This window comes from Lates calcarifer, linkage group LG8 (genome assembly GCF_001640805.2).
Source record: "Lates calcarifer isolate ASB-BC8 linkage group LG8, TLL_Latcal_v3, whole genome shotgun sequence".
In the NCBI taxonomy this organism is placed as follows: Eukaryota; Metazoa; Chordata; class Actinopteri; family Centropomidae; genus Lates; species Lates calcarifer.
The window spans coordinates 14,924,571-14,952,442 of record NC_066840.1 but is presented as its reverse complement, the minus strand read 5'-3'; the positions used below and the strand labels follow the sequence as shown (position 1 = coordinate 14,952,442).

General features: G+C 41.5%; 6 protein-coding genes and 1 non-coding gene across 8 annotated transcripts in view; 4 read left to right on the top strand and 3 right to left on the bottom strand.

The window, feature by feature from the left end:
• Positions 1-1,773, bottom strand: part of mbnl3 (muscleblind-like splicing regulator 3) — a 30,715-nt gene extending 28,942 nt beyond the window's left edge. The window contains exon 1 of the mRNA XM_018660300.2: positions 1,485-1,773. The gene's annotated coding sequence lies outside the window, so the exon portion shown is untranslated. The remainder of the gene's footprint in view (positions 1-1,484) is intronic.
• Positions 1,774-3,092: 1,319 nt separating this feature from the next.
• On the bottom strand, positions 3,093-6,704 carry hs6st2 (heparan sulfate 6-O-sulfotransferase 2). Of its 2 annotated transcripts, none has more exons than XM_018660436.2 (2): positions 5,100-6,704; positions 3,093-4,500 (listed from the first exon to the last, which is right to left on the bottom strand). In XM_018660436.2, the coding sequence occupies exons 1-2, from the start codon at positions 5,675-5,677 to the stop codon at positions 3,675-3,677; spliced, it is 1,404 nt and encodes a 467-aa protein (XP_018515952.1). In that variant the 5' UTR covers positions 5,678-6,704; the 3' UTR covers positions 3,093-3,674. The 2 variants fall into 2 exon arrangements, with proteins under 2 accessions (XP_018515952.1, XP_018515951.1); XM_018660435.2 differs by having other exon boundaries at positions 3,093-4,503; positions 5,100-6,699.
• On the top strand, positions 6,250-6,322 carry trnaf-gaa (transfer RNA phenylalanine (anticodon GAA)). Its single transcript has one exon. It is a non-coding gene; the product is annotated as a tRNA-Phe (tRNA).
• Positions 6,705-8,276: 1,572 nt separating the features above from the next.
• zgc:153018 (Transmembrane protein 179-like) lies at positions 8,277-13,226 on the top strand. Its single transcript, XM_018660424.2, has 4 exons — positions 8,277-8,939; positions 10,195-10,332; positions 10,731-10,809; positions 11,305-13,226. Exons 1-4 carry the CDS (start codon positions 8,617-8,619, stop codon positions 11,494-11,496), a joined length of 732 nt encoding a protein of 243 aa, XP_018515940.1. The 5' UTR covers positions 8,277-8,616; the 3' UTR covers positions 11,497-13,226.
• Positions 13,227-13,674: 448 nt separating this feature from the next.
• Positions 13,675-18,277, top strand: si:ch211-107m4.1 (heterogeneous nuclear ribonucleoprotein U-like protein 2). Its single transcript, XM_018660422.2, has 11 exons — positions 13,675-14,313; positions 14,671-14,747; positions 14,945-15,187; positions 15,329-15,441; positions 15,562-15,828; positions 15,984-16,106; positions 16,225-16,326; positions 16,531-16,699; positions 16,933-17,160; positions 17,239-17,291; positions 17,905-18,277. Exons 1-11 carry the CDS (start codon positions 13,823-13,825, stop codon positions 17,971-17,973), a joined length of 1,935 nt encoding a protein of 644 aa, XP_018515938.1. The 5' UTR covers positions 13,675-13,822; the 3' UTR covers positions 17,974-18,277.
• nudt22 (nudix (nucleoside diphosphate linked moiety X)-type motif 22) lies at positions 18,116-21,807 on the bottom strand. The gene is made up of 7 exons (XM_018660423.2): positions 21,726-21,807; positions 20,789-20,963; positions 19,623-20,271; positions 19,427-19,543; positions 19,085-19,182; positions 18,654-18,747; positions 18,116-18,447 (listed from the first exon to the last, which is right to left on the bottom strand). The coding sequence occupies exons 2-7, from the start codon at positions 20,872-20,874 to the stop codon at positions 18,331-18,333; spliced, it is 1,161 nt and encodes a 386-aa protein (XP_018515939.1). The 5' UTR covers positions 20,875-20,963; positions 21,726-21,807; the 3' UTR covers positions 18,116-18,330.
• A 689-nt stretch (positions 21,808-22,496) lies between these two features.
• On the top strand, positions 22,497-27,511 carry dnajc4 (DnaJ (Hsp40) homolog, subfamily C, member 4). Its single transcript, XM_018660440.2, has 8 exons — positions 22,497-22,594; positions 23,120-23,178; positions 23,870-23,994; positions 24,141-24,231; positions 24,601-24,782; positions 24,923-25,087; positions 26,203-26,289; positions 26,389-27,511. Exons 3-8 carry the CDS (start codon positions 23,903-23,905, stop codon positions 26,483-26,485), a joined length of 714 nt encoding a protein of 237 aa, XP_018515956.1. The 5' UTR covers positions 22,497-22,594; positions 23,120-23,178; positions 23,870-23,902; the 3' UTR covers positions 26,486-27,511.
• The last annotated feature ends 361 nt before the right edge of the window (positions 27,512-27,872 follow it).

Sequence of the window (27,872 nt, the reverse complement as noted above, 5' to 3'; positions counted from 1 at the left end):
AATATACAAGTCTATTCCATCATACAGGACAATTTAACCTACACAAAGCTTAAATACTTGAAATGAAAAGTATAACTCGACCATCGCACTCACAAGTTTTACTTGAAAAAAAGTGTAGATTTCATTTTCCTTGACTATGACACTGGTTTGAGCTGGTTGTTTCACATCCCTGTTGTGAGAATGAAACTTAACTGTGTGGAAAAACTGTAGATATTATAGCTGAGCCAATAACATGTTGTCAGCAAAACATTTTTGATTTGTTATTGCTGCTACGTTGTTGGTGAATGGTTTTATTTGCGCCATAAAAGATGGAGGATCCCAGGCAGTTAATGTGTGCCTGTGTCACAGGAGAAATGAAAACAGGTTATGTGGGAAATGTGGCTGTGCACTTGTGTGTGTGTGTGTGTGTGTGTGTGTGTATGTACATGTCTTTCTATGGTTGTGTGGACAAATTTTAGTTGGAAGCCACTGTTGTGTGGACACTTTGGTATTGAGAGGACATTCTGGCCAGTCCTCACAATTTGAAAGAGCTGTTTGAGGGTTAAGGTTTAGGGTAAAGTTTAGATATAAGTCTAGGTTAGGATAAGGCTATGGATTGGGGTCAGACTTCACATCAAGGAGTGTCCTCACAACTGCAGAAAGGCCAACATCTACATGTGTGCGTGTGTGAGCATGTGTGACAGTTTATCTGTGTTTATATTAAGTAAAGAAAAACTAGCTAAACTTGTGCAGAGTCCACAGCCTGAAGGGACTGTGAACTTGTCTTGACTGGCTGTATTGTTAAATAAGACAAGACGATGGAAATACATCCACTGGAAATGCATACAGTGTATGTAGGCAAGTAGTGACAACACAGCATGCCATGGTGGCTGGCTGTCTGACCCCCTAGGGTAAACAAGGACAAGACTCAACCTCCTGCACACATGCACGGATGCAAAATCCATGTACACATACATCCAGATAACCAGGAAGCAACCTGCAAATGCTCAAGATTTAAAGTCAATATTACAGTGAACAGAGTGTCTCTGAAAGTATTTTTTGGTGTTTTTCATTCTCTGGCATGATAACAAAAGCCATCTTGCACTTGAAATACTAACACTGCAAGGACATCCAATAAAACCAAAAATATTGCATTCAATCAAAATCTTGTGTGCAGCTCCCAGACTAAAATATGACCGCAGCTTACAGCATTATTTGTATCCATACAGAGTATAGCCCCCAGCTCTCTGCAGACCTGTCCAGAGCATGTTAAATGTAAATGTTATTACTGTTTTGCCTACGTGTGGCACCGCAATTACGCCCGTTTTTAAGAATAACAAAGGCAGCTTTGAGGCTCCACGCAACAGGCAGACTAGAAGAAGCATTTTAAAAGACTGCAACACGGATTAAATACAAAATTTGCTGCTACCCTTAGTTATTTCAATGCGCAGGTAGCATTAATAATGCTGCAAAGTCAACTGCGCCAGACGTGCTCAGCCTCTTACCTGTTTGTAATCCAATCGAGTGCAGACTCAAATGTCGGTTAAAATGTTTATTTTGGTGGTTGTTTTCCACAAGGACTCGTTGTTGGTCTGGTATACACTCAGCATTACCTGTAAGTGAAACAAGAATAAGAAAAAAAGCGCGTTATCGCTGACTGAAATTCATTAAATCGCAGCAAGTAAAAAAATGTGTTATCGCCCCGGAGTGAAAGAAAGAAAGAAGAAGCGAGGGATCAGACTGGCAGCAGTAATGTTAGCGCGGCTGCAACACACAGCAGAATAACAGATTTAAAAAAAAAATCAGAGGCAGGGCAAAATGGTGAGGGAGGAGTTGGGAGAGAGGGAGTGTGTGTGTGTTTGCTTACGTTTATTAGATAACATCATTAGCATTGGGGGAAATCAAAGTCACGACAAAAAAGGTAGGCAGCCACGAAAACGTCGCAGGTAGGTACAGTTCGTACGGTAGGTATTTCACCCTGTTAATCTACTCAGCCAAAAAATCCGTAAACCATAAGATTAGCCAGAATGCCCGCTGTCATTTTATGTATATAATTTAATGGCTAACTCGGTTTAACTGTACTTATATATATATTGCGTTTTTAAATAACTAACGTAAATTAACGGTCAAAATTCAAACCCAACGTCAGCTTAAACGAAAATTCTAAAACCCGTTGAAAACACATTGAAATAAAAGAGGTGCTGTGTTTATGTTTGTAGTTATTTTAACGGTTTAAACAGTAATAATCACTATTTAATTATTATTATTTTACTTCTTACATTGACAGCCAAAATGCACAGAGAAGAAGACTCCTCTTCGGTCACCCCACTTGATGCTACTGAGATGCATTATACCAACACTGAACTTCCTGCCATGGTTTTTCAAAATAAAATCCAATTAGCACACTTCTACGTTTGGAGAGACAATCACTACCACTTTCTGATAAGGCACCATTTATAAAAAGCTGTATAAGATGTTATCAATGGATCTGTCTCTAGTTCATAAATATTTTGACAGTGCTTTATAGATCAGTGTTGAGCCACTGATAAGTTTGCCAGACTCTGTAAAGTCCTCCTCCAACACTATACATTTGTATTTTTCATTCATTCAATTTACCCCTTTTCACGCTCTAATCCCAATTTAAACATGCACCAAAATTTAGTTTTCATATTTTAGATTATGCAAACAGTTTACAGTATATAAGCTGTTCTTGTCCCTCAACCATTTCTGGCAATGTATTTGTACTAATAAAAAAGTAATTCCTCATTTTAACAGTCAAAGTATTTTCAGCACATTGCAGAACAATTCTTAGAAATTTAGGAGCAGCTGTCAAAGCTGATCCCTCTATTAAATCCTCTGAGGATCAGACTGAAAAATGGTTCAAATCCTATCCAACCAAATTTAAGAATAAGCTGTGATGTCAACTATCACCTCAGTATCTCCACTCTGGAAGTTTGGATTTCATAAAAGTGCTTCAGCACTCCCTGCTGGTGATCCAGAGGTTTACATGTGCAACACAAAAGCTTACAATCTTTTGTGCATATGATCAGACAAAAGGACAGACACAGAAACAAGATATCTCTGTGTGGAAAGAACAAAACAATAGTTCAGTATATGTAAAAGGATTTTATATAAAAATTGAGACTTGGGGACACATTCAGTATTTACAACATTAGCAGTTAATGCAACACATTGAGGTATCTATGAAAATGCAATTCTCCTTTTCTGTCACTTAAGAGACACTTAAATACACAGGTACATATTAAAATGTACAAACAAAAATCTGGCAAACATACAGATTGTTTATCACAAACAGTAGCATATTTTTTAAACAGAAACAAATATAACATTGTTCCTTTAGACAAAGAGAAAATCGTCTTCCTCTGATCCCAAGCTACATCACAAGATTTCAGATGTGTTTAAAAGCCAGGAAAACAGTCTAGAAGGCTTGTGTGAACACTGAAAGGTACTTGATTGCAGGTAGCTAGAGCAGCCTTTCTTTCTGTCAAGAACATTTATCCGTTATGAGTATCAACTGTGGCAAAAAATACAATCAGAATCAATAAATAAACGTGTCATGGTGAGAACAAAAAAATAGTGGAAAGCATATACTAAAAGTAACTTGGATTCATTGACAACAGACAAGGCAGAACTTGGCACACTTAGTATTAAGACCCTACTGCTTGTGCCCGTCACTACCACCCCTCCACATTGTCCATGTAATCCTCTGTGGTGCCATTCTCATCCAGATCCCACCAGTCTGGGAGTAGCATGTCTGATGCCACACTGTCTCCACCAGCCTTCTCCCTTTGCTGCTCCTCAGTCAGTACAGAGTGGCTGTCAGGATGACGGGGTGTTTCTGTGGGCTTCAGCTGCCTCCCTTGCTTCGTTGTGAGCCTTCCACGGAGCCGCCTCCTCTCCTGCTGCCGCCTCTCTCTGGCCTGCCTGCGCTCCTGCTGCCTCGCCACCTGGAAACGCTGCAGGAAAAGGTCGCGGGCATACTCGTACAACTCCACATCCCACTGGTTTAGCTGGCGGATTCTGTGCTGCGTCTCGGGAGGCACGTCAACACTGGAGGCACGTGTGCCGTTGAGCTGCGTGAAGGGCGCGATGAACTCCAACTTGAAGGTTCGCTCAAACAGGTACTGGGTTTTGCGCTGGTACTCTGTCAGCCCAAAGAAGGCCATGCCCCGCAGGTTACGTTTAGCACTCTCCAGAAGAACCGCCCAGCGCTCCTCCTCACTCATTGCAGAGACGTTGTAGCAACCCACCAGGCTGAGGTCAGCCAGCATGCGGGTCTGCCGGTTGTTGGCCAGGTTGTAGGGGCAGTCCATGAACTCCTGCAGGGAGCATCCCGACCAGTCGTCTCCTGAGTAGCAGCTCGGCAGCTCAGACAGCGTCGGTGAACGTCCATCACATACGTGTAAAGAGGCTTTCCATGTGGCACCACGCTGCACATGACGCCACTCGCTCAGGTAGCGTGACACTGGGTCTCTTAAGATAGTTATATAATAATAGTTCCTACTAGAGAGAGAAAGAGAACATTAGGTCTGCAATAAGCTAACTCAAGAAGCTTCAAGATGTCAGTGTGAGTTACTCTTCTATTTGAAATACTGCTGCAATTTCTGCTTTTACAATGTGTTGATTATTCTTTTCAATTAATCAACTAATTAAGTGTATAAAATGTCATACATTACAAGACACCAACTGTAACAGTTGGACAGTAGATGCCGTTTGACAAGAAGTGGTAGATGAATACAAGGGACTCATTTACACTCAGCTGTATCATAATTAAGTGGCTCTGATTTGACGAAAATCACAAGAAGAAAATCAGCCCTGTAGTTACACGGTCTATTTATTTGCTCCATGTGGATCAGAAGCACTTGTGCAGAAGGTTTAAGAAAAGTTTAGCCACTAAATCACAATTTTCATGTAGATTTTTCTCAGAATCTCTCAGTACAAACTCAGATGGTGTTAAACCCAGATTTCCACCACTAACCCTAATTCAGCTACTGCTACATCAAATGAACAAATAACTAACTAACTATAACATCTTCAAACGGGTCCGATTAAACTGGCACTTGAAATATGGATGTGCAAAGCTGAGAACTGTCTCCTACCTGGGCAGGTTCTTGGGAGCCTCTTGTGAGTCCATGCGTGACGGCACACAGCTAGTGAGCTCAGTCCAGTCCGCGTGAAGGCCGCAGCTCCAGCCGGTGGAGAAACGAGAGAAGAGCCAGGTTTCCTTCTTACCTGGCCGATAACAGGTACACTTCTTCTGGCCGGCGTGGCACTCACACGGCCTCTCCAGCTGAATATTCCGCACCAGGTGTCGACCAAACGTCGTGCCACCTGTTTTCTGAATGTGCAGAAAAACTATAACATCATCCCCTTTGATGTTGAAGTCAACAACACGATTCAGATCGGATTTAGTGAAGTTGAAGCGAGGGACAAAGCGGACCAGAGCGCCGTCTTCTGCGATGTACGGATCCTTCTGGAGCCCGTCTTGGGCTTCGTTGCCACCGCCCCGGGAACCAGTTGCACTGCCGACTTTCAACCAGGACCCCAGCTGGTGCAGCATCTGGCACTCAGACCTGCTCGGGCAAACATACTGGACCATAATGACGCCAAAGAGCAACGCCATGAGCAGGACGATCAGGAGCCGGTGGTGGCTGCTGCTGCTGGATTTCTCATCCATCTTCACGGGACGGGCAGAAAAACATCACTCAGGCAGTCCGGACCCCCGCCTCGGCTGGGGAACCTCGGGGAGCAGTGTTTATATGGCCGCCAAATAAACCGAAAACAATAACAATGCAGCTGCTAGCCAGCTAACGTTAGCTAGCCAGAGTGTCGTGTCGGCTGAATCACACAAAAGAACGGATGATAGCGTTTTGTGATTTTCACTGTGTTATTAGTATCGAAGCGTATAGGTCTCATTTAAAGTAACAGATTACTTTTACCAGCAGCATTAGTTAGCTATCCTTTGTCACAGCAGTAAATCCGTACCTTCAACAGCCTGCGATTCTTGACCTTTCTTCCCAGCAGCCTCTGCGCTGATTGTGGGTGTGAAGTTACGTCACCGTATGGTAACGTCCCACAGATACAGAGCCATGGAGATAGAAAGTTAATCCAACAACTTTACGGTGCATTTCCACGAAGTATGAGCCAATTAACGACCGGTAAACCATTTAGAACACATTTGAAATGAACAATCGTTGTTATATTTAACTGTTTGTGTAAATTTCACATGCACGCCAATTATTTTTCATCGCCGAAATAGCTCAGTTGGGAGAGCGTTAGACTGAAGATCTAAAGGTCCCTGGTTCGATCCCGGGTTTCGGCATTTTGATGTCGTGAGACAAATCCGGCATTTTCACAATGTACATCTTTTCCTGATGGTGGCGTTAGAGCAAACATAAACATGTCTCGTCTTTAATGGTGTTTCTTGCACAAGAAGAATACGAAGTCTCCGGCTAGTGGCTGCTCTTTCAGAATCAGAAATCAGACTGGGGTTTGAGTTTAAGTTTAAGTTCACTGCGCTTAATTTGGACAAGGTTCAGGAAAATAAATAAATAAATACAGTTTTGGTAGAATATCATGTAGAGTAAACTGTGTTCCTTAATTTTGATTTCAATGCTTAAAAAATTCACATGTATTATTGTTTTTGCAGTGGTGGGCCATCAAACACCGTCACAATCACTGAGTTATTTTTATATATGTTTTTCCCCATTAATATGTAAATGTATTAAATTGTTTCCAATAGTCTATTCTCTTCATCTCATTTTCTCTTGGTTACGCTGCTTCCAATACAGTCTGTAGTCTGTTTATGTTGAGCTCTTATCCTATAAACAAATCGTTTTGTCACGATCAATGTAAATAACTCGGTTATGTGCATTTGTATTAATACATACAAATCATACAGTAATGTAATCCATTGCAAATTGTGGCTAATTGACAGACTATTCAATGCAAACCACTTCTCCATCTTTGTCAGATTTTCATACAGCTAAGTGTGAATGTGCATCGGCCTTGTTTCTAGACTGGCAGTCTGACCTATATAACAACCTTGTGAGTCTCACTTTTGTTTAGTGTCACAGACATCATGTTCAGTCAATCCTGGGTTAATTCACTCTGGAGAGCTTGGCTTTTAGCAAGTATCCCATTAAATGCTCATCAGCATGAGGGTGACATTTTGCTTCATCAATTTGCTTACTTTTTGCATATTTCATTATTGATATGATGATGATTTTTCATAATTGTCACCTGTCTTTGTGTGATTGTTATGAACAGACAGCCATGAACAGATTATGAGACAGTGAAGTCTTGAAAACAGATATGAGAATGTATTGTTTATGGTCATTTTGTGTCTCATTTAACTTGACTGACTTTCCAACAAGAAATCTTAACTGCCACTCCACACAGATGCTTTGGTCTCATCCACTAAACCAAAACACGCTGAGGAGTGAGACCACTCCTCTGTTCCATCTCCTGATTTATGTTTTCTCAGTTGCACAATTTTTTCTTGTCTACTTCACTCTGTGCTTTTGAATGCTCTGCACTATGATGATCATGAAAACTGAGGATGTTTGCACATTATTTGAGCTGATTTTATAAATATGTGCATCACAGCTTCACTGATAGACGTCAGTTCATCGGTAGGATGGGGGAGTAGTGGGTGGAATTTCACCCCAGCCCCACCCCACATTCCTCTCTACCAAACTGTGGCATCCAGATTGAATTCCTCTGGAGCAATATAAACAATACTCTCAAAATGCAGTGCAGGCCTATGTTCTCTAGTCAGTCCTGGTCCTCTAAACCCAGCGCTTCTCTGTCCTACAGCTTCTTCAGCTGCAGTACATTGGACTCACATGGTGACACAGTATGTCTGTGTTTGCATTGAAATCAGCGTGACTGCCTAGGCTGCTGGGGTAAGACAGCATTGCTCTTGTAACAGCTAATCAGCTGTATGTGATCATGATTATAAAATACAACATAAACACGAGCAACAAGAAAGAAAAATCTAAATGTTTAATTTATAACTTTAAATGTTTAGTTTGTTCCTGGTTGCTGGGTTGAGTTTTGACCTCTGTCTGCTGAGACCATTCATCAATGAGATCATCCACAGATCAATCTGTCCGCAGGCTGATTAAATCCTCTCCTGCATGAGAAGATAAAAAGAGGCCAGCTGGTGGAAACAGACGTCAGGTCGCCGTGACTACGTCACTGATGGAGGAATTTGTAGTCCTGGCGATCGTTTATGTTAACAGATGTATCACTCTGCTCAACAATTATCCGACCACTCGGTTAACAAAAGGGGGAGCCGTCCTCTCTCTGTTTTCCAAGCATTGTATGCTATAATTATGCTATGTAACTACTGCTAACGTTAAAACGTTTAACGGCGTAACTTCTTCTAGCTTCCTGGTTCCTGGATTTAGCGGCGGAGTGATACCTCTGTGTTTTTTCGTTGTGTAACGGCTGGAATGCGGAGCAACGAGTTGGTCCCCGCCCTAATTTCTTTAAATACCCACCACCACGGTGAACCGTTATATGGGACATTAATGGGGATGTACTGATATACCTTGATACATTTTTACAGCGTGAATATCTTCTCTGTTTTAGTTTAGTTAGACTTCTAAGATGGAGCTGGACCGGCGGTTGTTGCTGGCCCACTGTGCGGCTCACGCCCTGTCGATCGTGGCGGGCTTGCTGGTGGTGGTGCCCATGGCTCTCAACGGCTCCGCTTTTAAAGGCCGCTGCGCGCTCTTCTCCGCGGGCTACTGGAGGACCGAGGACCGGGTCGAGCTGACGGGGCAGCCGGGAGACGTCTCTCACCTGGTGGTGCAGCAGTGGGGCCCACCGGCTGCCTGCCAGTTCGCCACATTCGTCGGTATTTTCACGGTGCTGTACGGTGCAGCGCAGGGCTGGAGGTGCCTCTTTTATCTGCATGGGCGACATGACGAGTGAGTCCACTGACACATACACAACATGTACACAGGGCTGAAGAACATTTTTGATACTCAAAGTGCATTTTGCTGATAATACTTTTGTACTTATATCAAGCAGGACTTTGAATGCTAAACATTTACTTGTAATAAAGTAATTTAACATTAATGTACTGGTACATTAAGGATTTAAGGATCTGCGTACTTCTACTGCTGATAAACACACCTCATGTCATTACTGTGGTAACGCTATGATTACTCATATGATAATTGTACTGACCTACTTCTACTCCTGCAGCAGTAGTATTTGCAGTGCGGTTTGAAGTAACATAGTGGTAGTATTAGATCCGCTGCAGCAGGAGCAGTAGTAATGTAATGGTGGTAGTAGAGGTATAAAATACTGTTTTAGGTTTGCTTTAGAGATGGGATATAACTTTGTCCTTCTATACTGCTTTCTCATTCTCTACATGCAGTGGTACATTATATCACATTTACTCATTTGGCAGACGTTTTTATTTAAAGCAACTTACAAGTAAGGGACAACACTGTGGCTTCAGTGCAGCAGGAGAGTTTGAAGTACTAAATCTATTAAATAAAGCAAAGTGCAAGGAGATAAATCAAAGAAGTGCACTGTAAGTGCTATTTAAGTATGTTATGGTGTTAGAGGTGCTAGGAGAGGAGGTGCTCTCAGAAGAGATGAGTCTTCAAGAGGTTTCACAACATTTGGGAGCATCTATGTGCAGTAGTACAGCATGACTGCATCTGTAGGTGTGCTTAAAGTAGTTTAAAACATTATGTAGATATATAAAAACCCACCTGAAGTATGAATTAAAGCCTTTTCTACATCACAGATTTACTGGGGATTACAGCCTTTTGTCTATTAAATCAAAATGAATTGTGATGAAGTGCACATCTACCTTTCTCTGAGCCCTAAGTGGTGTCTTCAGATGTCTTGTTTTACCCAAGTAACAGGCCAAAACCTAATGATATTCAGCTAAATTTGATATATGACACAGACAGCAGGTACTAAAGAATTTTGGGGCGTTTTTGCTTAAAATATGACATTAACAATTACTCACTTATAATAAATGGTTGGCTCACCTTGGACTCTGAGAAATAGTAATGAGAACTTTATTTCATAGTCTACATCATTAATCATAGAAGCTCTAATACTCAGCAAAGCTGTGATGCAGAAAAGGCTATAATTCATATTTTCTCTTTGTGAAAAGTATGCACAGTATGTCTAATGTCTGCACTGTGTGTTTCTGCTCAGCACCCTGTTTTCATCCTTTCTGACGGTGCTGCTGAGTGTGTGTGTGCTCTTCCTGTCTGGAGGAGCCAGCGTCATCTTGTCTCTGGGTCTGGTCTCGTGGTGTGACACTGTGACCAATGACAACACACGGCCATACAGGTAAATAGTCTGGCACTAAACTTCTTTGATGCTGTCCTGTCTATATAGCCTGTGTAAGAGGCTATGTAGATATATCAACTATATGATTCAAGATATTTTGCTTCCTGAACTGAAAGTCCGTTTATGTGTTTGTAAGCCAAAAGCCACCCAGAGCCACAACAATTGAACACTATAGATGCTTGATATTGAATTTTCTCTCAGTATCTAAAAGCTAAAATGACATTTTAGTTGATTTTTCATTTCTTTGCTGTACAGACATATGTCTTGTTGCCTAGGCGTTAACAAGTTATCGTAAACATGATGTTTCATGTCCTACAAACACAAGAATGCCCACGAAATTGAGAAAACCAAAGCCCAAAGGAATCCTTTCTCATTCCATCGTGTCTGTCTGTGTTTAGCTGTGCAGAGTCCCAGTCTGTTCCTCTTTACCTGGATGTGGACACCTCCTCCTTCTACTCAGAGCTCAGTCTGGCACAGGTAGGAGCACACAAACACACACATTGCGTACAATAGATAGCCACGGTCACACCCACTTTTCAACCCAGTCTTTATTCCAGTAGCCTCAACCGTATAGTGTATTTGTGAGGTTTTTGTTTTACATGTCGCTCTAAAATGCTGCTGGGATTTTCTGTCTATATACCATGTTTTATTTTGCTGGCATTCATTTTCTGACTTCACTGTGTGTGCACAGAAAAAAGCAAGGAGAGATAAAAGTTGGTGTCAGGTCTGGGTATTTTGTCAACTGGGAACTAGATGTTTTTATTTGTCTGAATTCTTTTTGCAACACTTTTTCTGTCACTTTTTTCAATGCACCTGACTATTTTTCTGTCTCCTGCAAAGAAACATTATGTTCCAATTCTTAATCCCTCCTACAGTACTCTGATTTGTTCTTAACATGTGCACATACAGTAGCGCTTCATTTTATTTTGAACCTTTCCGAGAGATTGACTCAGTCACACCTCGTGTCCTCAGGCGTCTCTGTGGTGTGTGACGGCTCTGTGGTTGACTCAGTCCATCCTGGCTTTCCTGCGGCTCTACCACTCCCACAGCCAGCACATCAGCGGGCCTTGTCTTCCCAGAGAGAAGGAGCTGCTGCTGGGACACAGTCTGTCTGACAGCATCTCCCCCTCCCCTTCTCCGGCAACACCCACCATCTTAGTCTAACTGACAGAGAATGAGGTAGTGATATAAGGTGTTACACTTACAGTTTTAAACCTCTTTTTCTCCTTACTGATAATGTCCATTCTACAGTTCTTACTACTGCATGTAGAATATGAATGTTGTGAGTATAGGACGTAATATAAAGGTATCTTGTATATTTTGATACAATGCAGCTTCTTATACGACAGAGCCTGACTGATAAATCATACTGGAATATATTATAATTAGAAAGAAACAGGCAAATTCCAAAGATATGTCGGAGGTAGTTTGTCCTCTACGGAGCACTGACAAGTTTACGTTTCAACTGTTAAACAGGTCAAAATACTTTGATAACCAAATTTAAGGGATCCCTATGAGAGACGTTTTTAATGTTGTATGTTTATGGCGAATTATGAATCTGTTGTTGGACTGATTTTTAATAATCTGAGATATTGATATCTTCCTCAATAATCCAGCATCAGACAGGCTACATTATACAGTGATATGATGTTTGAGCAGGGCCAGCATCACTTACATAACATTAAACTGCCTCACTCAAAGACCCATCACCTCATTCTGACACCACAACGCACCAGTTTGTGCTTCTTATGCATTAATTACAATTGAGTCACATAATTAAACGTCCATTTTTCTGCTAATTACCAACTGATTTCTGGAAACAAGTTGCATGGGAATTTATTTCTTTAAAAAAGAAGCTTACTTCTTTGATTCATATGTGATGGAGACACATGTGAGCCCCAAACTGGGACTATTCTCAACTCTTTCTAGGCACAAAAGGGATTTTACTGAAGAAGAAAATGCAAAGAAACAAACACTGGGGCAGTTGAAGCAGACCAGTGATCTAACAGCAGTGTTATTTTGAAGCTATAATTATCTCTGTCATTTGACTGTGACTTTGTGAATTAATGCATTACAGTTCATTCACGTCACTAATGAGACCACAAGCACCCAGATGGTGTTTATCCTACAGTCTGTTTTCAATATATTTAATATGCATGGTTGTTTACATTTCTGCTGGAGTCTAACATTTTGCACAGTTGTGTCCTCATCAGAGAATACATTTATTTTTGTTGACTTGTTCTGAGTGGAATATTCAGATGTAGCACTGAGGCGCTTTTATTGTGAAGCATGTGGTGCGAGTGTGACTGAGCCACCATGTACGTGAAACAGGCTCACTGTGTGAGCATGAACTGAACGTTCTGTTGCGTAACAGAGAAAATCACTGCTGACTCCTTCTCTCCTCTTGTGACGATTTTTATTATGATGCTGTTTGTGTGGACACAGCCACTCTCAGGGCGTTAATGAAGCAGTCAAATCTTCTCTAATGATCTGTGTAGAGTCTGTAGAGGATTATTCAGAGGTTAACTTTCAAGGATCTCTGATAGTTTGTCACTGAGAGAGATTTGTGTGGAGCCCAAAAGGGTCAGTGAAGAGGAAAGAAGTTACTAACTTTGCTGAGTTTTTACAAACAAATGATTCTAAGTTGTTTTAAAACTTCTTTCTCTTTGACCCAAGTGGTTGTAATGACTCACAAATAGTGGACCGTGAAATCTGAAGTGAAGAGAGATGAGACAGCACTGTCACTTGACATGAATTGTAACATATGAAATGTTTTTGTATTATAACTGACAGTTGTCTTGCTTTTTACCTCTTATACCTGTTTGTGCTCATTCATATTCATGTTTTTGCATTGGTCTTGTTCATTAAATAAAAAGCTTCCCATTATGAAAGAATGTTGTCTTAACTCATACACATACAAATATCCATATACATCAGTACAGACTGATTGACTAAATAATGAAGATTATTTCCGGAATCAATGGTTTGGTCTAAAATGTTAAAAGACTGAAAAATGTGCATCACAAGTTCCCAAAGTCAAAGATAACATAACAATTTAAAGTTGTCCAAAGATAAATAGTTGATTCTTTTTGTTTGATTGATTAATAAAATGTTAGAAAAAGCCAAACGGTGACATTTTACCACTGTCAAAACCCAGAGTCACCATCAAAGAATAAAATATTTACATTTGAGAAGCAGTAATCCGATATTTTTTGCTTGTAAAATGAAAGCGGATCCTCACGATTAAACACCAGGTGTAGTATCATTTCGTGCAGTTGGTGGCAGTAAAGAGTCCTCCGAGTGTTCAATCTGCCAGTAAATGGACAAGAGAAGAAGAAAAGAACCAATCACGAACCAGGGCACCATATTGAATCGTTGTTTTGATCCAATCCTTTGCTCTTTTACTACAGTTTATTTTGGGTTTGTTTTGTAATTAAATAAACCACAACTTGAATGAGAAGACAACTGAGTCCATTTTTACACGGTATCAATGAAGTTAACGGATATTAAAAAGTTAAAAGTGGCGGAGCTGCGGTCCAGACTTAAAGAAGTTGGACTGGACAGTAGAGGACTGAAGGCTGAGCTGGTAGATAGGCTGTGGGCTGCTTTAGAGCGAGGACACACTGGGAAAGACGAAGAAACAGAGGTGAAACTACAACATGACAACTCACCGACACCGTCAGCACCGACGGAGATAGTGGAGGTCCTCGCTCCGTCCTCATCACCACCGACAGACGCTGGTGTTACTGCGCCATGTGGCCCAGACAGCACCAAGGAGTATACAGACACCGGTACACAAACTGAGACCGATGTGACCGCACTACAACACGGCTCCGAGGTTGTGTCAGAGTCCGTGAGGGAGCACCAGGCTGAGGGAGGAGAGGTGGATGGTCCCGGAAAGGACAAGAGAGCTGTGTCATCTGAGGAGCTGGGCAGAGGAAGAGCTTTTTACGAGTTCAAAGAGGAGATACGATACAAGAGGTAAAGCAAGCTAGACAGTTTTTAGTAGTATTGTGAAAAAGGAGCCACAGAAGAGATTAAGTTGTTAAAGGCTTCAGGTTCGGTGAAAATAGTACACTTAAATGAACAGTCAATTCTGTACAAAAGTAAGACACTAAATGTAAAGTGTACCATAAACATTTATTTTTGTCTGAACTCTCCCAACATTTATAAATATTGATAGTATAGCCTTACTCATAGCTTTAAACATTTTAATAGGATTTAGGTTGAAAAATAGTGAAACTATCCTAAACTTAGTCTGTTAAAATATCTTTTCAAATCTTTTATGAATGAGGATTGTAACGCAGCATGCGTCTCTATGTATCTCTTCACAACCAGAGCCAAATCACCACAACCTCCAGTGACCAGAGAGGAAGCAGAGGAGAAGGATGAAGATAGAGTCAGACTAGATCCATGTGAGTCTTTGGGCAACACTTGCCAAGTTTCTGATGGAGAAACATGAAAGAAACCTCACACAGCTACAATATTTTAAACTATAATGAGTTAATTTAGTCAAGAAAGTAATCCCAGAAGGTGCAGTTTCTTGAGATGAAAGTTAAAATCATAACAGCAGCGCAGAGGCATTTTGAGTTTTTCTTTGTTGCCTCCACAGATGACAGTCACCTCCACTTTGAGGTGGGTCCTGATGGATCCTCTGGGCAGCCACGTTTCTGGGCTCAGTTCCCCTCACTGTGGTCAGGTTCCAGGCTCTCCCACGGGGTGCTGCAGGGCAGGGTGGGCTTTGAGGTGAGGCTGGAGAGGAAGTTGCTGTCTACACAGCTGGAGGAACAAGAGGTCACAGAGCCCTGTGGTCTGAGAGTAGGCTGGTCAGTGGCCGACACCTCTCTGCTGCTGGGTAAGAACTCATTTCATCTGTTCCCAGGATAAGTGAGTTGAACAGAGGTTTCTTTTCTCGAGATGTTTTTGTTCTTGTTAAAATTCCTTTAACGTTAACATGCTTCTGTTTCCCTCTGGTTTTCAATGTGTCTCACACCAGGTGAGGATGAACTCTCTTTTGCTTATGATGGGCGCAGTAAAAAAGTGTCAGGTGGAAAGGAAGAGGAGTTTGGAGAACCTTTCTCAGAGGGAGATATCGTTGGCTGTTACGCTGTGAGTTATACTTTTCTCTTTTCTTTTCTTTACATTCTCTGGGATACAGTTTTAGAGTAAGTTTTTTCTAATCTCTACCATGTATGTGTGTACGTTATATTTACACCTGCACACCCACAGTCTTTCTCCACAGACGGTGCCGTTCAGATATCTTTCCATAAGAACGGTCGTCTCATGGGCGTGGCCTTTTCCCTGGGCACCTCTGCGCTGCGGGGTCGTCCTCTGTTTCCTCACGTCCTCTGTAAAAGCTGTTCAGTCAGATTCCTGTTGGACCCCACAACCTCTCCCTGGTACCCCAGCCCTCCAGGTTTTACACCGCTGGCAGCTCTCCCTGCTGGGCAGAGAGTGCGCTCTACATTGGCTCCTTCTTCGAGAGCCCAGTGTGAGGTGAGAGACAGATAAATTCATCCTTTTGAACGCAACACATCACACAAAGAAAACAAAAGAAAACAAAGGAAAAGGTATGATGATCAGGATATGAAAAGTGCAGTACAGCCTGCTTCCTTGTTAGATTTTATCTCTCTCCTCTCTCCTCCCTCCAGGTGGTGTTGATGGTGGGTCTTCCTGGTTCTGGGAAGAGCCACTGGGCCAGGACTCACATGAAGCAGCATCCAGAGAAACAGTACAGGCTGCTGGGCACAGAGGAGCTGCTCGCATGTATGATTGTCAGTCAAACCTCCAATCTTCACTCTCACGTTTTTATATTCACATTTGATGATGACATTCATGACGTTCCACCAACTGATCTAAGTATGGTTGACCTGTGTGTCTGTGTTTGTGTAGAGTGGTGGACAGAGGGATGGCAGGCTGCGGCAGGCCTGTCAGTGTCTAACTGATTTAATCAAGATGGCTGCTCAGACCCGTGGCAACTACATCCTTGACCAGGTAACTGTCACTATCAGTTTCACTCTGAAAACATTGTTGACTTGTTTATGTGCATCTACTTTAAAAGACTTAAGCTTCAGTTTGACAACATTAAAAAATCTTCTGAGTGAAACATGCTTGGATGTAACCGTGGTGGTTCAGTTCAGGTCAGTCCAGTACATTGGACTCTGCCTCCTCAGTTACTTTACCATCTTCTGTTTCCAGTGCAACATCCTCTTCTCGGCACGTCGTCACAAGCTGCAGCTGTTCACGGGCTTCAGGCGGCGGGTGGTGGTGGTTTTTCCATCTGCGGACGAGTGGAAAAGACGACTGTTGCAGCACGAGACGACTCAGGGGGAGCAGATCCCAGAGACCGCCCTGCTCAAACTCCAAGGTCTGACTTTATATATTTTATAGGAATATAACATCTAAGTGATTAATAAGAGGATGGCTAAATGCCAACTCAGAGATCTCAAACCAGGCTTGAAGTGTAGGGATTACACCACCAGACTGGAGCCTCTGGTAACTCAGAGACATGAGACATTAACCTGAGACAGCAGAGTCTAATGCAGGTTTAACATTATATGCACATAAATCTATGTAATGCCTCTTCAATTTTGACTCCAGTGAGCTGCAGTCTTCCAGAGCAGCAGGCTGACCTGCTGGAGGAGCTGCAGTACGTTGAGCTGCCCCGGGAACAGGCACAGACTCTCCTGCAGGAGTACAAAGACTGTGCCCGCAGACTGCTGCCCCCCATCCCCAAACAGGAGAAGAGGAAACCCAGACTTCACAGGAAAAGACCCCACCTGCACGGCCCTCCACCATCACACAGGATCCAGTGGGCAGGGATAAATGGTCAGCATGAAAAAATGATGGGTGATGTTTTGGGGAGACTTGATATCGTTGATGTGATTTTCATTTCTGTCATTGTAGGGTGGAACGACCCGAGACTCAGTATGCAGTCGTGGAGCCAGCACCCAAGATACGTGAGTACCACACAGTTATGAAATGAAACAGTAACATCATCTCTCTTTGGGGTTGTTGCTTTAAGGTTTAAGATGTGTTAAAACCTGTCCTGTTAAACTAAATCACATCTCTTAAACCACATTGCATACAACATATCTGATGTTTAACTTACACCTGCTACTGACACGGTTTAAAGGGAGGTTTGAGGTCATACACACACGACACACATCAGTGTAAAGTAGGGCTGCACTATTAATCACGTGCACTCTGCAGCAGCAGTTCAGAGTAGAAGAGTAACAAAAGTGAGCAGACCAGAAGATGCAGATGAAGTCCTTCAAAATGTTATTATATAAGTTATTTATATTTTGCCTCCAGGAGATGCACTGTGATTAAAGACCAGTCTTGAATTAGCAGGAAGTGAAAGCAGTGCTGTTTATTTAATGCGAAAGTGCAACAAAAACATTTTGTCCCTAAAAATCAATAAATAATCATGATCTCAATATTGATCTGAATAATCGAGCAGCCCTAGTTATTGATATGTTGACTGACAGTGAGACAGATCAATCACATTGTGTGTCAGCTGCACTTAATAAAAAAAAATAACGTTTTCCTTTTGTGTCATTTATGTTTCAGTGGAACGTGGTGTATGAGGACCAGAGCTACAACAGAGACTTTGTTTACAGCGGTTACGAGGGTTACTAGTGAAGAAACTGATGATGCTGCATCACCTGTGTTTACAAGGACAATAAGTCCATTGATCAGCCACAGAATGTATGTTACACTCTCTGCTGTGATTGGCCAATGATAATCAGTGTTGTAGTATTTAATAATTTTAACATCAGGACACTTTTTAGGATTTTTATTCAGAACATTAAAAAACATTGTAATTAGTTTTTACTGTACAGTTTAAAAGGTTGAAAAATATACAGTATTTTGCACAGTTTTAACAACAGTGTTGGTCAGAGGGTGCTTAAAGTCAAAGAGTGAATAAATCCCTGAACTCTGATGAAGAAGTTTGTGTTTCTCCATTTGATCATCTGGATCAGTTCTCTGGTGCGATCAGCTGAGGTCTTGCTCTCCATCAGGTTTCACTGTCTGATAAAGCAGCACGGCTCCTTTGGCTGAAGGACACAGCTCCGACCACAGAGGGCTGCTCCTGTCCAGCTGCAACATCTCCTGTAAACAACACCGACGACAAAATGACAGATACCACCGCGGTGTGATTAGATATTGACCTTGAATCTCGTCATTTCAAACGCAACTTTTGTATCTACATCTTGTTATAAATTGTACTTTCCTACTAACGCTGCTGCCAAAACAAGATGGCTCATTCTGGAGCTGCTGTACAGACAAATAAACGTCTCTAACTACAGTTTACTGACCGTTCTGCCAAGGAAGACGATGTCTGTGGACTCGTGGGCCTCTGCTCCTCCTTTCCAGTACAATTTTTTGACTTCATTGGACGACAGTGAGCACCTGAGGACGCACAGATACCAGACAACTCTACATTACATTAAATATTCTTTTACTAGTTGCTTTCTGTTGTTTTATCTGCAGTTTTTTATGCTGCCATCTTGGCCAGATTTCCCTTGAAAAATTAGTTTTAAACTTCAAATTCTGATTGTGCAGGTATGGTAATAATACAGTATATATGTGGCTATATAATATTCTGTCATCAAAAAATCTCTCACTGAATTAAATAACAATGGGAAAAATGTGTTTATTCTTTATTTTCATGAGTAACTTTTTGTGGCTCCACACTGCTTCAAGAGCAGACAGTGCTACAATTTGTTATCAGGACTAAAACGAGTACCTGACGTAAAACTCAGCGCTCGGTCGTCCAGCGCTGGTGTGATTCAGAGCGACGCCCATCAGGACAGGCTCTCTGAGGCAGCTCAGAGGAACATTCACCTGGAGATGGACGGAGCGAAGACAAGATGAAGGAGGTGTGAGATTAAATGTGGAATTGAAAAAAGTGTCATGATTTTAGTCTTGGCTCTGACTGAGCTCTGAGTGATTACTGTTTTACATTTTCTTTGTATGAATTTAAGAACCTGGTTGATTAGTCTGAAACTCGCTGTTGAACTAAATATCGTCTAGAAGTGGATTAAAAAGTTTTACAGTTGACTTTCGAGGCGTTTGCAGACAAGCTCACCTCGTCTCTGATCTCAGCGCACACAGATGAGAACAGCTCCGAGACGACAGCCTCTGGCTTCTGCTGCATCACCTCCATGCTGATCTCCTTGGCTTGGCCCAGATGCTCACACACCACCTGAAGACAGAACAGTGACGGTGGAAATAATACACACTAAACACATCAGTGACATTCATTAATTTTTACTTCACTCCACCTTTGGCTCTGGGTGTCCTCCAGGGATGTCCAGGAGTCCTCCTGCCTCCGCCACCCTCTGGCTCCTCCGGATCAACACCACCTGTCTATCATCTGTACACAGGATGGCGCCCACGCCCAGAGGCTGAGCCAGCAGCACCAGAGGATCACCGAACTCTGCCTCGCCACGCTGACGGAGCTCTGCCACTTGGGACGACCAGTTGGTTCCCAGGTAGTCTTTGTAGCACGTAAGGCCAAGTCTCAGGGTGAGGAGCAGAGGAGGTCCAGCTGTTCTGCAAGTGGAGGAGGCTGTCTGCTGGATGACACCCTCCACATTTTCAGTCTGATTTAAAGAACTGTTTCTGAGGTCCAGACTGTTCTGAGCAGCATCATGTGGAGGATCAGTGTGACACAAATCCTCCTGTCTTTGTCTGCTGCGTGATTTGTCTCCCTGATCGTCCACACAGTCTAAGGAGGGAACTTTGGATGAAGGAGTGCATTGTGGATGTTTAGCAGGAGGACAGGATGATGATGGAGACTGAGGGGAGGCCAAGCAGAAAGAGTGGAGTCTGAATTTGGCCCCGTTGAAAAGCCACGGCTCCTTGGACACTCGCTCCATCCACACCTCCTCTATGTGACGCTCCAGAGCTGCATCTGTCTGTCTGTTAAACCTGAGGAGGGGAAAGAGGAAGTAAAACAAACTCAGCTGCATTCAGTCCACTGCCGACCACTTTGTTTAACTGATTGTATACAACACAGAGCTGCGACGGCTAGTCAATTAATCAGTCAGCTGACAGAAAATGAATTTGCAACTACTTCTATAGCTAAATATATTTTCATATTTTAAGCTAAAATGTAAAACTGTTGTTTCCAGACTCACGAAATTGAGCATTTAATGGTTTTCTTTGTCATAGTTGATAGGAAACTGATTATTTTGGGGATTTGGACTTTAGGTTAGACAAAACAAGACACGTGAAGGCATCACATTAGACTGTGGAATCATAACAGCATTTACTTTCTGACAAAAGATAACTGTTAGTTGAAACCCTATTAGAATGTGTGGTGTATTGTATCTGTACATTGAATGTCACTAATGATCAAAAGGTTACACTTCTCCTCTCCCCATCAGGTTTGAACCATAACATCAAATAAATGACAGATATATAACTCTACAGTTTCTGCTCCTACCTGTCAGAAAGCTCCACTTGTACTTGAGACTCCAGCAGCCCGCTCCAGTCTGCACAGTGCAGCAGCACCGACACCTCAGGGTCCATCGGCTCTCACTGAGGATTATCATCTAAGTCTTTGCTCACCTCTTCACTCACAGCAGTTACAGGTTTCTACTGTCACTTCTGGATGTTCCCTAATGAAATTTACACAAACAGAAAGTGATGACTGTAAAAAGCAGAACATTTAAATGCAGCTGTGCAGCAGGTCTGTACCTCCTCTGACCACTCCCTCTCCTCCTCAAACACACACACACACACTAAGAGCACACACAATCAGCTCAACACATTTTGCTGATTCATAACAAACCAGCACCTCACATGATCATAAGAGCTGATAATTAATCTTCTGTTAAATGATTAATCATTGCAGCTCTAACATAGACACACAGAATATTGTTTTAATGTATTTATTCATGTTTCTGTTTTCTACTGATTGACTTTCCTTTTATATGTATTTGCTGTGATTTTCTGTCTGTGTCCCTGCTATGACCTGTTGTTAGTGCATAATGTTTCATGTACAAACTGCTGCGTTGGTGCAGGAAGAAAGAAAAAAAGCTGCAGCACCAGCTGGGGTGTTTCCAGAAATTTTGAAAATGTCAAGCAGCATGTAGTTCACTGATTATTTAACCTTTAATAATACGGTGACAGGGCTGGTGCTTTCTGTCAGTGTTACTTGAGACTGACTGACTGTTGAGTGATCACAGTTACTGACAACTTCAAGATCCAACTTTTAATTCATCCTGGAGCTGAGCACTGACAGAGGAACCACAGATTATCATATAAAACCTTAAAGCTGACGGTCTTTTGTGTCGTGTAACGTTATTACAGCAGCTCGGACGACTATAATAATCTGTAAAATCTGAACATAAAAGCTGAAACATATGTGTTTATCTTACCTTCCTGGGTTGAAGTATCCGCAACACACCAGAGTAGTGTCTTCCTCTTTTGATGACAGATTGTACACTGCCTCAATTGTCGCCACCCAGTGACAAAGAGTGGGAACTGCAGCTGACACCGCTCAAAATGATTACAAAGAAATTAAAATTATTGATGGGGAAGCAGCAAATCGTCACATTTGAGTGGCTGTAACCATGAACTGTTGGATAGTTCAATTTAGATTTAAAGCAAAGCGTCATATTTTATAAACTCCTCAATTTAAAAAGTAACTAAAGTCAGATGAATGTAGGACAGGAATATCTGACATATACTGGAGCATGTGCATGTTTTACAAACTGTGCGTGTGTTGTGTTGACTTCAAGTTCTGCTGGCAGAGTTTAGGACTTTATGTACCATACGTACTGTTTCACCTCTGTAGGTGAATACGGCAGCGACACGGTTAAAATCCTACGAACACAAGCACGTGCAGGGGCGTGTCTGTGTTTTGTCAAGTTCTCTAGAATCAAAAACAACTTCCGGTCTGAATAAAAATGAATCCCTTAATGAACTGTAGAAACTTTTGTCACAGTGGTTGTATTTACTTCTTTTCATTTGAAAAATCAATAATAATAATAATAACAACAACAACAACAATAATAATGATTTGACATATACTGAAATTAAAGATAATGTTTAAAAATTTATAACGCTGTCTGCCCTGTTTACTATTATATTTTAACGTTTTTGTCATTGTAGTCATTAAATGTTGGTGACTTTATTTTGAAGGAGAGCCTTATGTTTTCCGGTTTAGCTTCCGCTTCACGCCTCTGTGTTTATGCAACACACTCATAGCTGCACTGTTAAAGTGTTATGAAACTGAGCCTGGCTGGTATGTCATTTTTCTTCCTTAAAGCATTGGTTTTATACTTGCTTCAAACATTAATCATTATGCTTTAATCATTACTCAATACTTGTTTTTTTATGTTTACACTGGTACTTTTATTAGCTAATCATTAGCATGCTAACAGTAGCAGACTTAAAGCTAACCCCGGCTAACACTAGCCTGTCCGTCCAGATAGCAGAACAAAGTGTTTCTCCTGGACACCCAGGTCTGTCTGCTCTTAACTTCACTGATTATATAATGACATGTTCAAAACCAGCACAGCACCAGTCTGTACTTAGCGGTGCAGTAACTAATGAAAGTAAGTTTAATTCATAGCGCGTAAAAGTGACTTTAATTCTCCAGCGTCAACACGCACCCAAGAACAAAAATGCGTGTTGTTAAAGTGAATGACAGGTTGTGTTACGGCTCTCAGCAGATAATAACAGAGGTATTTTCGTGTGGTTGGTGTTAAAATCCCTCCTCACAGATATTTCACTCCCTGTTCCTCTGTTCTGTTCGGTCCACAAACAGGTCACAGGTCAACAGATGAGCTGCTGACTCAAACATTTTCAATGGAAACACACTGAAAGGTAAAAACAACCACTCTGTCTCTTTATTTGAGAGTCTGACTTTATCAGTATGTTTTCTATCAAAATGGTGGGTTGACAGAGGTAACACAGTGAATATACTGTACCAGGATCTTTAAACAGTATGTGCGGTAGGTTATATCTTGTAAGCACATACATAGTCAAGATGTAGAAGCAATGATTAGTCGATAAAGCGATCGGTCAATCAACAGAAAAACAGTTGTTAATTTTGATAATTAGTTAATTTCAGTCATTATTCAAGTTAATAAAGTGAAAATGTTAAATATTTTCTTTTGAGTATGTTTTTATTTGTCCATGTGGTAGTCTTTAGCTAAAGGTCAGATGGTCCACAAAGTGTGTTTCATTGAAACAATTGAAATCCAGTTGCTCATGGTTGGGAGATTTATTTACAGCTATTACTGTGTGATGGCGTTGTTAAGTAGTTGTTTGCTCTGGGCCATGATCTAGGATTTTGCCCAACTATAGTATGACAAAAGATCAATAAACGTCTATAGCAAATTATCTCCTTAGTGATCTCTTGCTAGCATGGAAACATTAACAGTCAAATCTATAATATATGAGAATGATCAGCCATTTATGCACACTTCCAGTACTTTAGTTTCAGATGTCTTTGTGCTTCTCCTTTGTAATGGTCTATCTTTGTATCATTGCTGCTGTTTAAATCTCTGTACAGATCCTGTGTGTGGAACCTCAGAAATTTTCCATCATGCAGTTGGAGGCTCAGCTGCGACTATGTCAGAGTTGTCTTTGGTGCTACAATAGTTCACTGCGTCTGTTCTCTCAGAGCTATACACAGAGGTAGACCATGTGTATGTATGTCTGTGTATGTGTGCTGAATTGAACCCGAATTACTGAAAACAACTGAGTGATTGTGTTTATACATTCTTGTTTTGCACAGGTCTGAATGCCTGTTTGGTTTTGAGTCATTTGCTTTGTCACCACAGAAAAGCTGTGAACTACTACGATCTCCTGGGAATCAAATCTGATGCCTCCTTGGAGGAAATTAAAAAAGCCTTTTTTGACAAATCTAAGAGGGTAGGTTCTTTGTTTTTTGAATTTAAATTAAAATGTGTGGCCACTTGAGGGCAGCCTTTCACAGCCTGTTTTCTACTTGTTAGCTGTTCCCACAGTGGCTTCCTGACTGTTTGTTACATGTTGTTGCTACCAATGTAAATAAGGATGGCTATGTGTATTTATCTTGTGGTTTTGGCATAATTTAGTGGTGAGACAGCTCAGTGCGTGCAAACCATACATATGCACTTTGTTTAGCAGAGAAAGAAAGAATGTTCATGTGTGTTAATACAAGTATTCCTGTCCAAGGAAGCTCATACCTGCACCAGAATATCTCTTGGTTTGTTTTGTGTACCTGATCATCACCGATCGACTCCTCCTGTGTCACTGTAGCTGCACCCAGACAGCGACCCATCAAACCCGGCACTGCACGGCCAGTTTGTGGAGCTGAACGAGGCGTACCGGGTGCTGAGCAAAGAGCTGAGCAGGAAGGAGTATGACCTCAAAATCAGATACAGATACACCGGGGGCCAGACCTATAGATCTACCTCAAGTCACACAATGTACAGAGCCAGGTGAAGATACACACAGTCTGTTGGTTTGTGCTCCTCCATACTTCAGTAATAAGGAGAAGTATTTCTTCAGTACGGTCTGTCTCTCCTCTGTGTTTGATGTCTCCAATCATCATCCTTCTTCAATTACTTTACCCCACCAGAGACACCCAGGACAACAATCATTACTGGGAGCAGTTTGATCAGTCTCAAGCTGCTGAGATGACATTAGAGGAGAAGCAGAGGAGGAGGAGGAGGAACTTCCGCCTGGTGGGCTACTGTGTCTTAACTATGGTGTTGAGCCTAGGAGCCCATGCTCTCTTCTTCCGGTAAAAACTCTGCATACTGTGATACTCACTATGTTTTCCTTCCACGCCCGTCAGTGCAGGAATAGTTTAAAATGACGTTAGCTTTGTTATAGACAGAGTTATTGGGAGCTTTTGACAATTGAACGGCTCTGGAGGTTCAGATCACTGTAGTGATACATGTCAAAGAATGGAATGTCTTCAACACAGAAAAAGACTTACCACTTAATAGATAGATGTTCAGGACAAAGTTGCACCTGCATAGTCTAAGTTTACAGCTCTTTAAAGTTGGTCGTGATATTAGTAAAACCGTTTTGATTCATTTATGCAGCAAAACAAACATTTTTACTTCATTAATTCTCAAGTTATGAACATTACACATCTGAAAGATAAAATATGATAACAACTGAGAGATCATTATCTCAAAAATGGTGGAAGCACCTGTTTTTCCTTTTGTATTTTACTTTGTATCCTGATCCTGGCTGCCCATCTCACCAATGTTTGTACAAGGTCTCAGCAGTATTCCCTGCAGATGTCAGTTATTCAATGCACTGTCATGACACCCAACCTGAGTAATTAATGCGAAATGCCCAAGTATTACGTCAGTGTACAGAACAGCCTGCACAACAGTGTTAATGCGTAGCCTCACAGGATGAACCAGTAACCATTTAGCTTGGCTTTTAACAGTCACTTCACCATGAACATTGAGTCGCCTGCGTGCAGTGTAGACACGTTTTGTCGTGAATATTAATGAACGATGTGAAATTTCAGTAGTGGCGCTGATTATGGATGCATATAGGGCAAACACTGCTCCACCACGTTCCCACTGTGTTCCCTTCATCTAATTTCCTTAACTTATGTTTTCTTTACTGCACAGTCACAAACGTGTCTGTGCGCCATGTGTCTTATCACAACCTCAGTGCTCTGTGTCGTTGTATTTGTTTTGACACACTGACTCAGTGCCACTTTGTGTTTGTGATGATTCACTTCTCCATGGTCCGAGGAGCTGTTGTAACAGCTGTACAAACTCATAAATACAACTGAGTGTGCGGAGCGCCCGCTGAGCACTGAGTTTTTAGGTTAAGCAAAGTTATTCTGTTAAGATTGTCTTGACTCAAGCGTTTCTCCGACTCTTTCAGAAAACTGGAGGACATTCACTCTAACTTCATGGAGGAGAAAGATAGAGTCATCACAAAAATTTATAATGACTCCAAAGAGAGAGCCAAGTGAGTCCTTCAAATGGGTTTTTCTCCTCTCTTTGATGCCACATTTGATGCTTGAATATGAACCAGAGTCTAAAAGTGTCCTCTGTGCTGTTTTTTCAGGATCAACGGTTTCAAGAAACAGACAGAAATCCTCCGGCAAAAACATGCCGAGTTCATGGAGAAATACAAAAACAACAGCGGCGGAAATGACAAGTAGGAGAGTCTCCAGCTGTGCTCTGTGATGACGGAGATTGAACTGTCAGCAGGTGTAAGGTGGCAGACTGAATGTGGTACTAGCTTTAGGATTTTAAACGTTTTTCTGGCCTGTTTGAACACATTAAAAAACACCCATGCTGAAGACACACAGGAACGTGGGTGCGATGTGGGAGGTTTTTATTTGGCCTCAAAGGTGTTATTTCCCAACCAAGATGCGCTGAGTTTGGACGGAGCCATTTACTGAGTTGGCAGCATCTTTGCATCAGTTGGACTGTTGAAAAAATGTTCTCAGACCTTTTCCACTATTCGTCCAAAGGAGCCATAATGAACGGTCAAACCAATAAGCTCACAGGAACATGTTATTTATTGTCCTCAGCCTCGTGTCCTTGTTAGCGTTACACAGACAACAGTGAATTAATGGCACGTAACAGACGATATGTTAATCAAGTCACAATTGTAACGTTTCCTGGTGCTAAAAGTAACTGAAGTGATCTGAAACTGATTGAATTGATTGATTAAAACCCTGTCTTGGGTTCCACACAAGGACACTGTTTAATGTTCTCTCTGGTTTTATGAGCCTCACTCTGTTGAGGCAGGATGTTTTTAGCATTAATCTTTTTCCAGGTTGCGTGGTAGAAACGTGACGTGCTACTGGGCCGATTTAAAATTCACATCTCTTGAGTTTTAGGACATCATTCGCTGTCCAGCTCCGCATTTCTCTGCAATTTCCAGCCAACCCATAACGCAATTATACATTTGTTTGAGACAGAAACTGTAAATGATCAATATCATTACTTGAAAAGAGTGACACCCCGTCATAATGATGATAAATGTCGATAATATTGAGATTATGAAAATGTGTAAAGTGAATGGTGGGTGAAAGTTCACTGGTAATTTCAACATTTATCATTTTGCCTTTTAGTTTTTAGATATTAGAGGTTATTGTTTCTCTGTTTCTAACTGCCTTATCTGTTGCCTGGAGGGATGTCAGTGAGAAATGATTAAAAGATCCACTTTCTCTCATCAATCATTACTTCCTGTTTATTTCTTCTCTCATTCCCGCACACTTTGGTTCTCTGATACAGAACAGTCTGCACTCTCTGCCTTTCAAACTTTATATTTCCTTTGCTTACATATATTTTTTTTTTCTTATTTCTCTGCAATGAATTTAAGCTAATTTTGAGGGAACGTTTTTTTAGTAACATCTTTCAGTTGTGAACTTTATTTGGCAGCATTAACGAGAGGCTTTGACGTCTGTAGGTCCTTTAATGAGCAACCATACAGAGGAGATAATTATTTATCTGCTTTACTTTAGATTGCAAAGGTTTATTTTCCATTATCACAGTGGTCAGAATTTGTGAAAGTGAATTTTAAACCTCTTGAAAACT

Excerpts from the sequence above, each read along its gene's own strand:
- si:ch211-107m4.1 (XM_018660422.2), top strand. The coding sequence starts at position 13,823 with ATGAAGTTAACGGATATTAAAAAGTTAAAAGTGGCGGAGCTGCGGTCC. Across the intron at positions 16,107-16,224 it reads AGCTGCTCGCATGTATGATT|AGTGGTGGACAGAGGGATGG; the intron begins GTCAGTCAAACC and ends GTGTTTGTGTAG. Across the intron at positions 17,161-17,238 it reads CCAGTGGGCAGGGATAAATG|GGTGGAACGACCCGAGACTC; the intron begins GTCAGCATGAAA and ends CTGTCATTGTAG.
- dnajc4 (XM_018660440.2), top strand. The coding sequence starts at position 23,903 with ATGCAGTTGGAGGCTCAGCTGCGACTATGTCAGAGTTGTCTTTGGTGC. Across the intron at positions 24,232-24,600 it reads TTTTTGACAAATCTAAGAGG|CTGCACCCAGACAGCGACCC; the intron begins GTAGGTTCTTTG and ends GTGTCACTGTAG. Across the intron at positions 26,290-26,388 it reads GACTCCAAAGAGAGAGCCAA|GATCAACGGTTTCAAGAAAC; the intron begins GTGAGTCCTTCA and ends CTGTTTTTTCAG.
- hs6st2 (XM_018660435.2), bottom strand. The coding sequence starts at position 5,677 with ATGGATGAGAAATCCAGCAGCAGCAGCCACCACCGGCTCCTGATCGTC. Across the intron at positions 4,504-5,099 it reads GCTCCCAAGAACCTGCCCAG|TAGGAACTATTATTATATAA; the intron begins GTAGGAGACAGT and ends TTCTCTCTCTAG.
- zgc:153018 (XM_018660424.2), top strand. The coding sequence starts at position 8,617 with ATGGAGCTGGACCGGCGGTTGTTGCTGGCCCACTGTGCGGCTCACGCC. Across the intron at positions 8,940-10,194 it reads CTGCATGGGCGACATGACGA|CACCCTGTTTTCATCCTTTC; the intron begins GTGAGTCCACTG and ends GTTTCTGCTCAG. Across the intron at positions 10,810-11,304 it reads CAGAGCTCAGTCTGGCACAG|GCGTCTCTGTGGTGTGTGAC; the intron begins GTAGGAGCACAC and ends TCGTGTCCTCAG.
- nudt22 (XM_018660423.2), bottom strand. The coding sequence starts at position 20,874 with ATGGACCCTGAGGTGTCGGTGCTGCTGCACTGTGCAGACTGGAGCGGG. Across the intron at positions 20,272-20,788 it reads CAAGTGGAGCTTTCTGACAG|GTTTAACAGACAGACAGATG; the intron begins GTAGGAGCAGAA and ends TCCCCTCCTCAG. Across the intron at positions 19,183-19,426 it reads GCGCTGAGATCAGAGACGAG|GTGAATGTTCCTCTGAGCTG; the intron begins GTGAGCTTGTCT and ends GTCCATCTCCAG.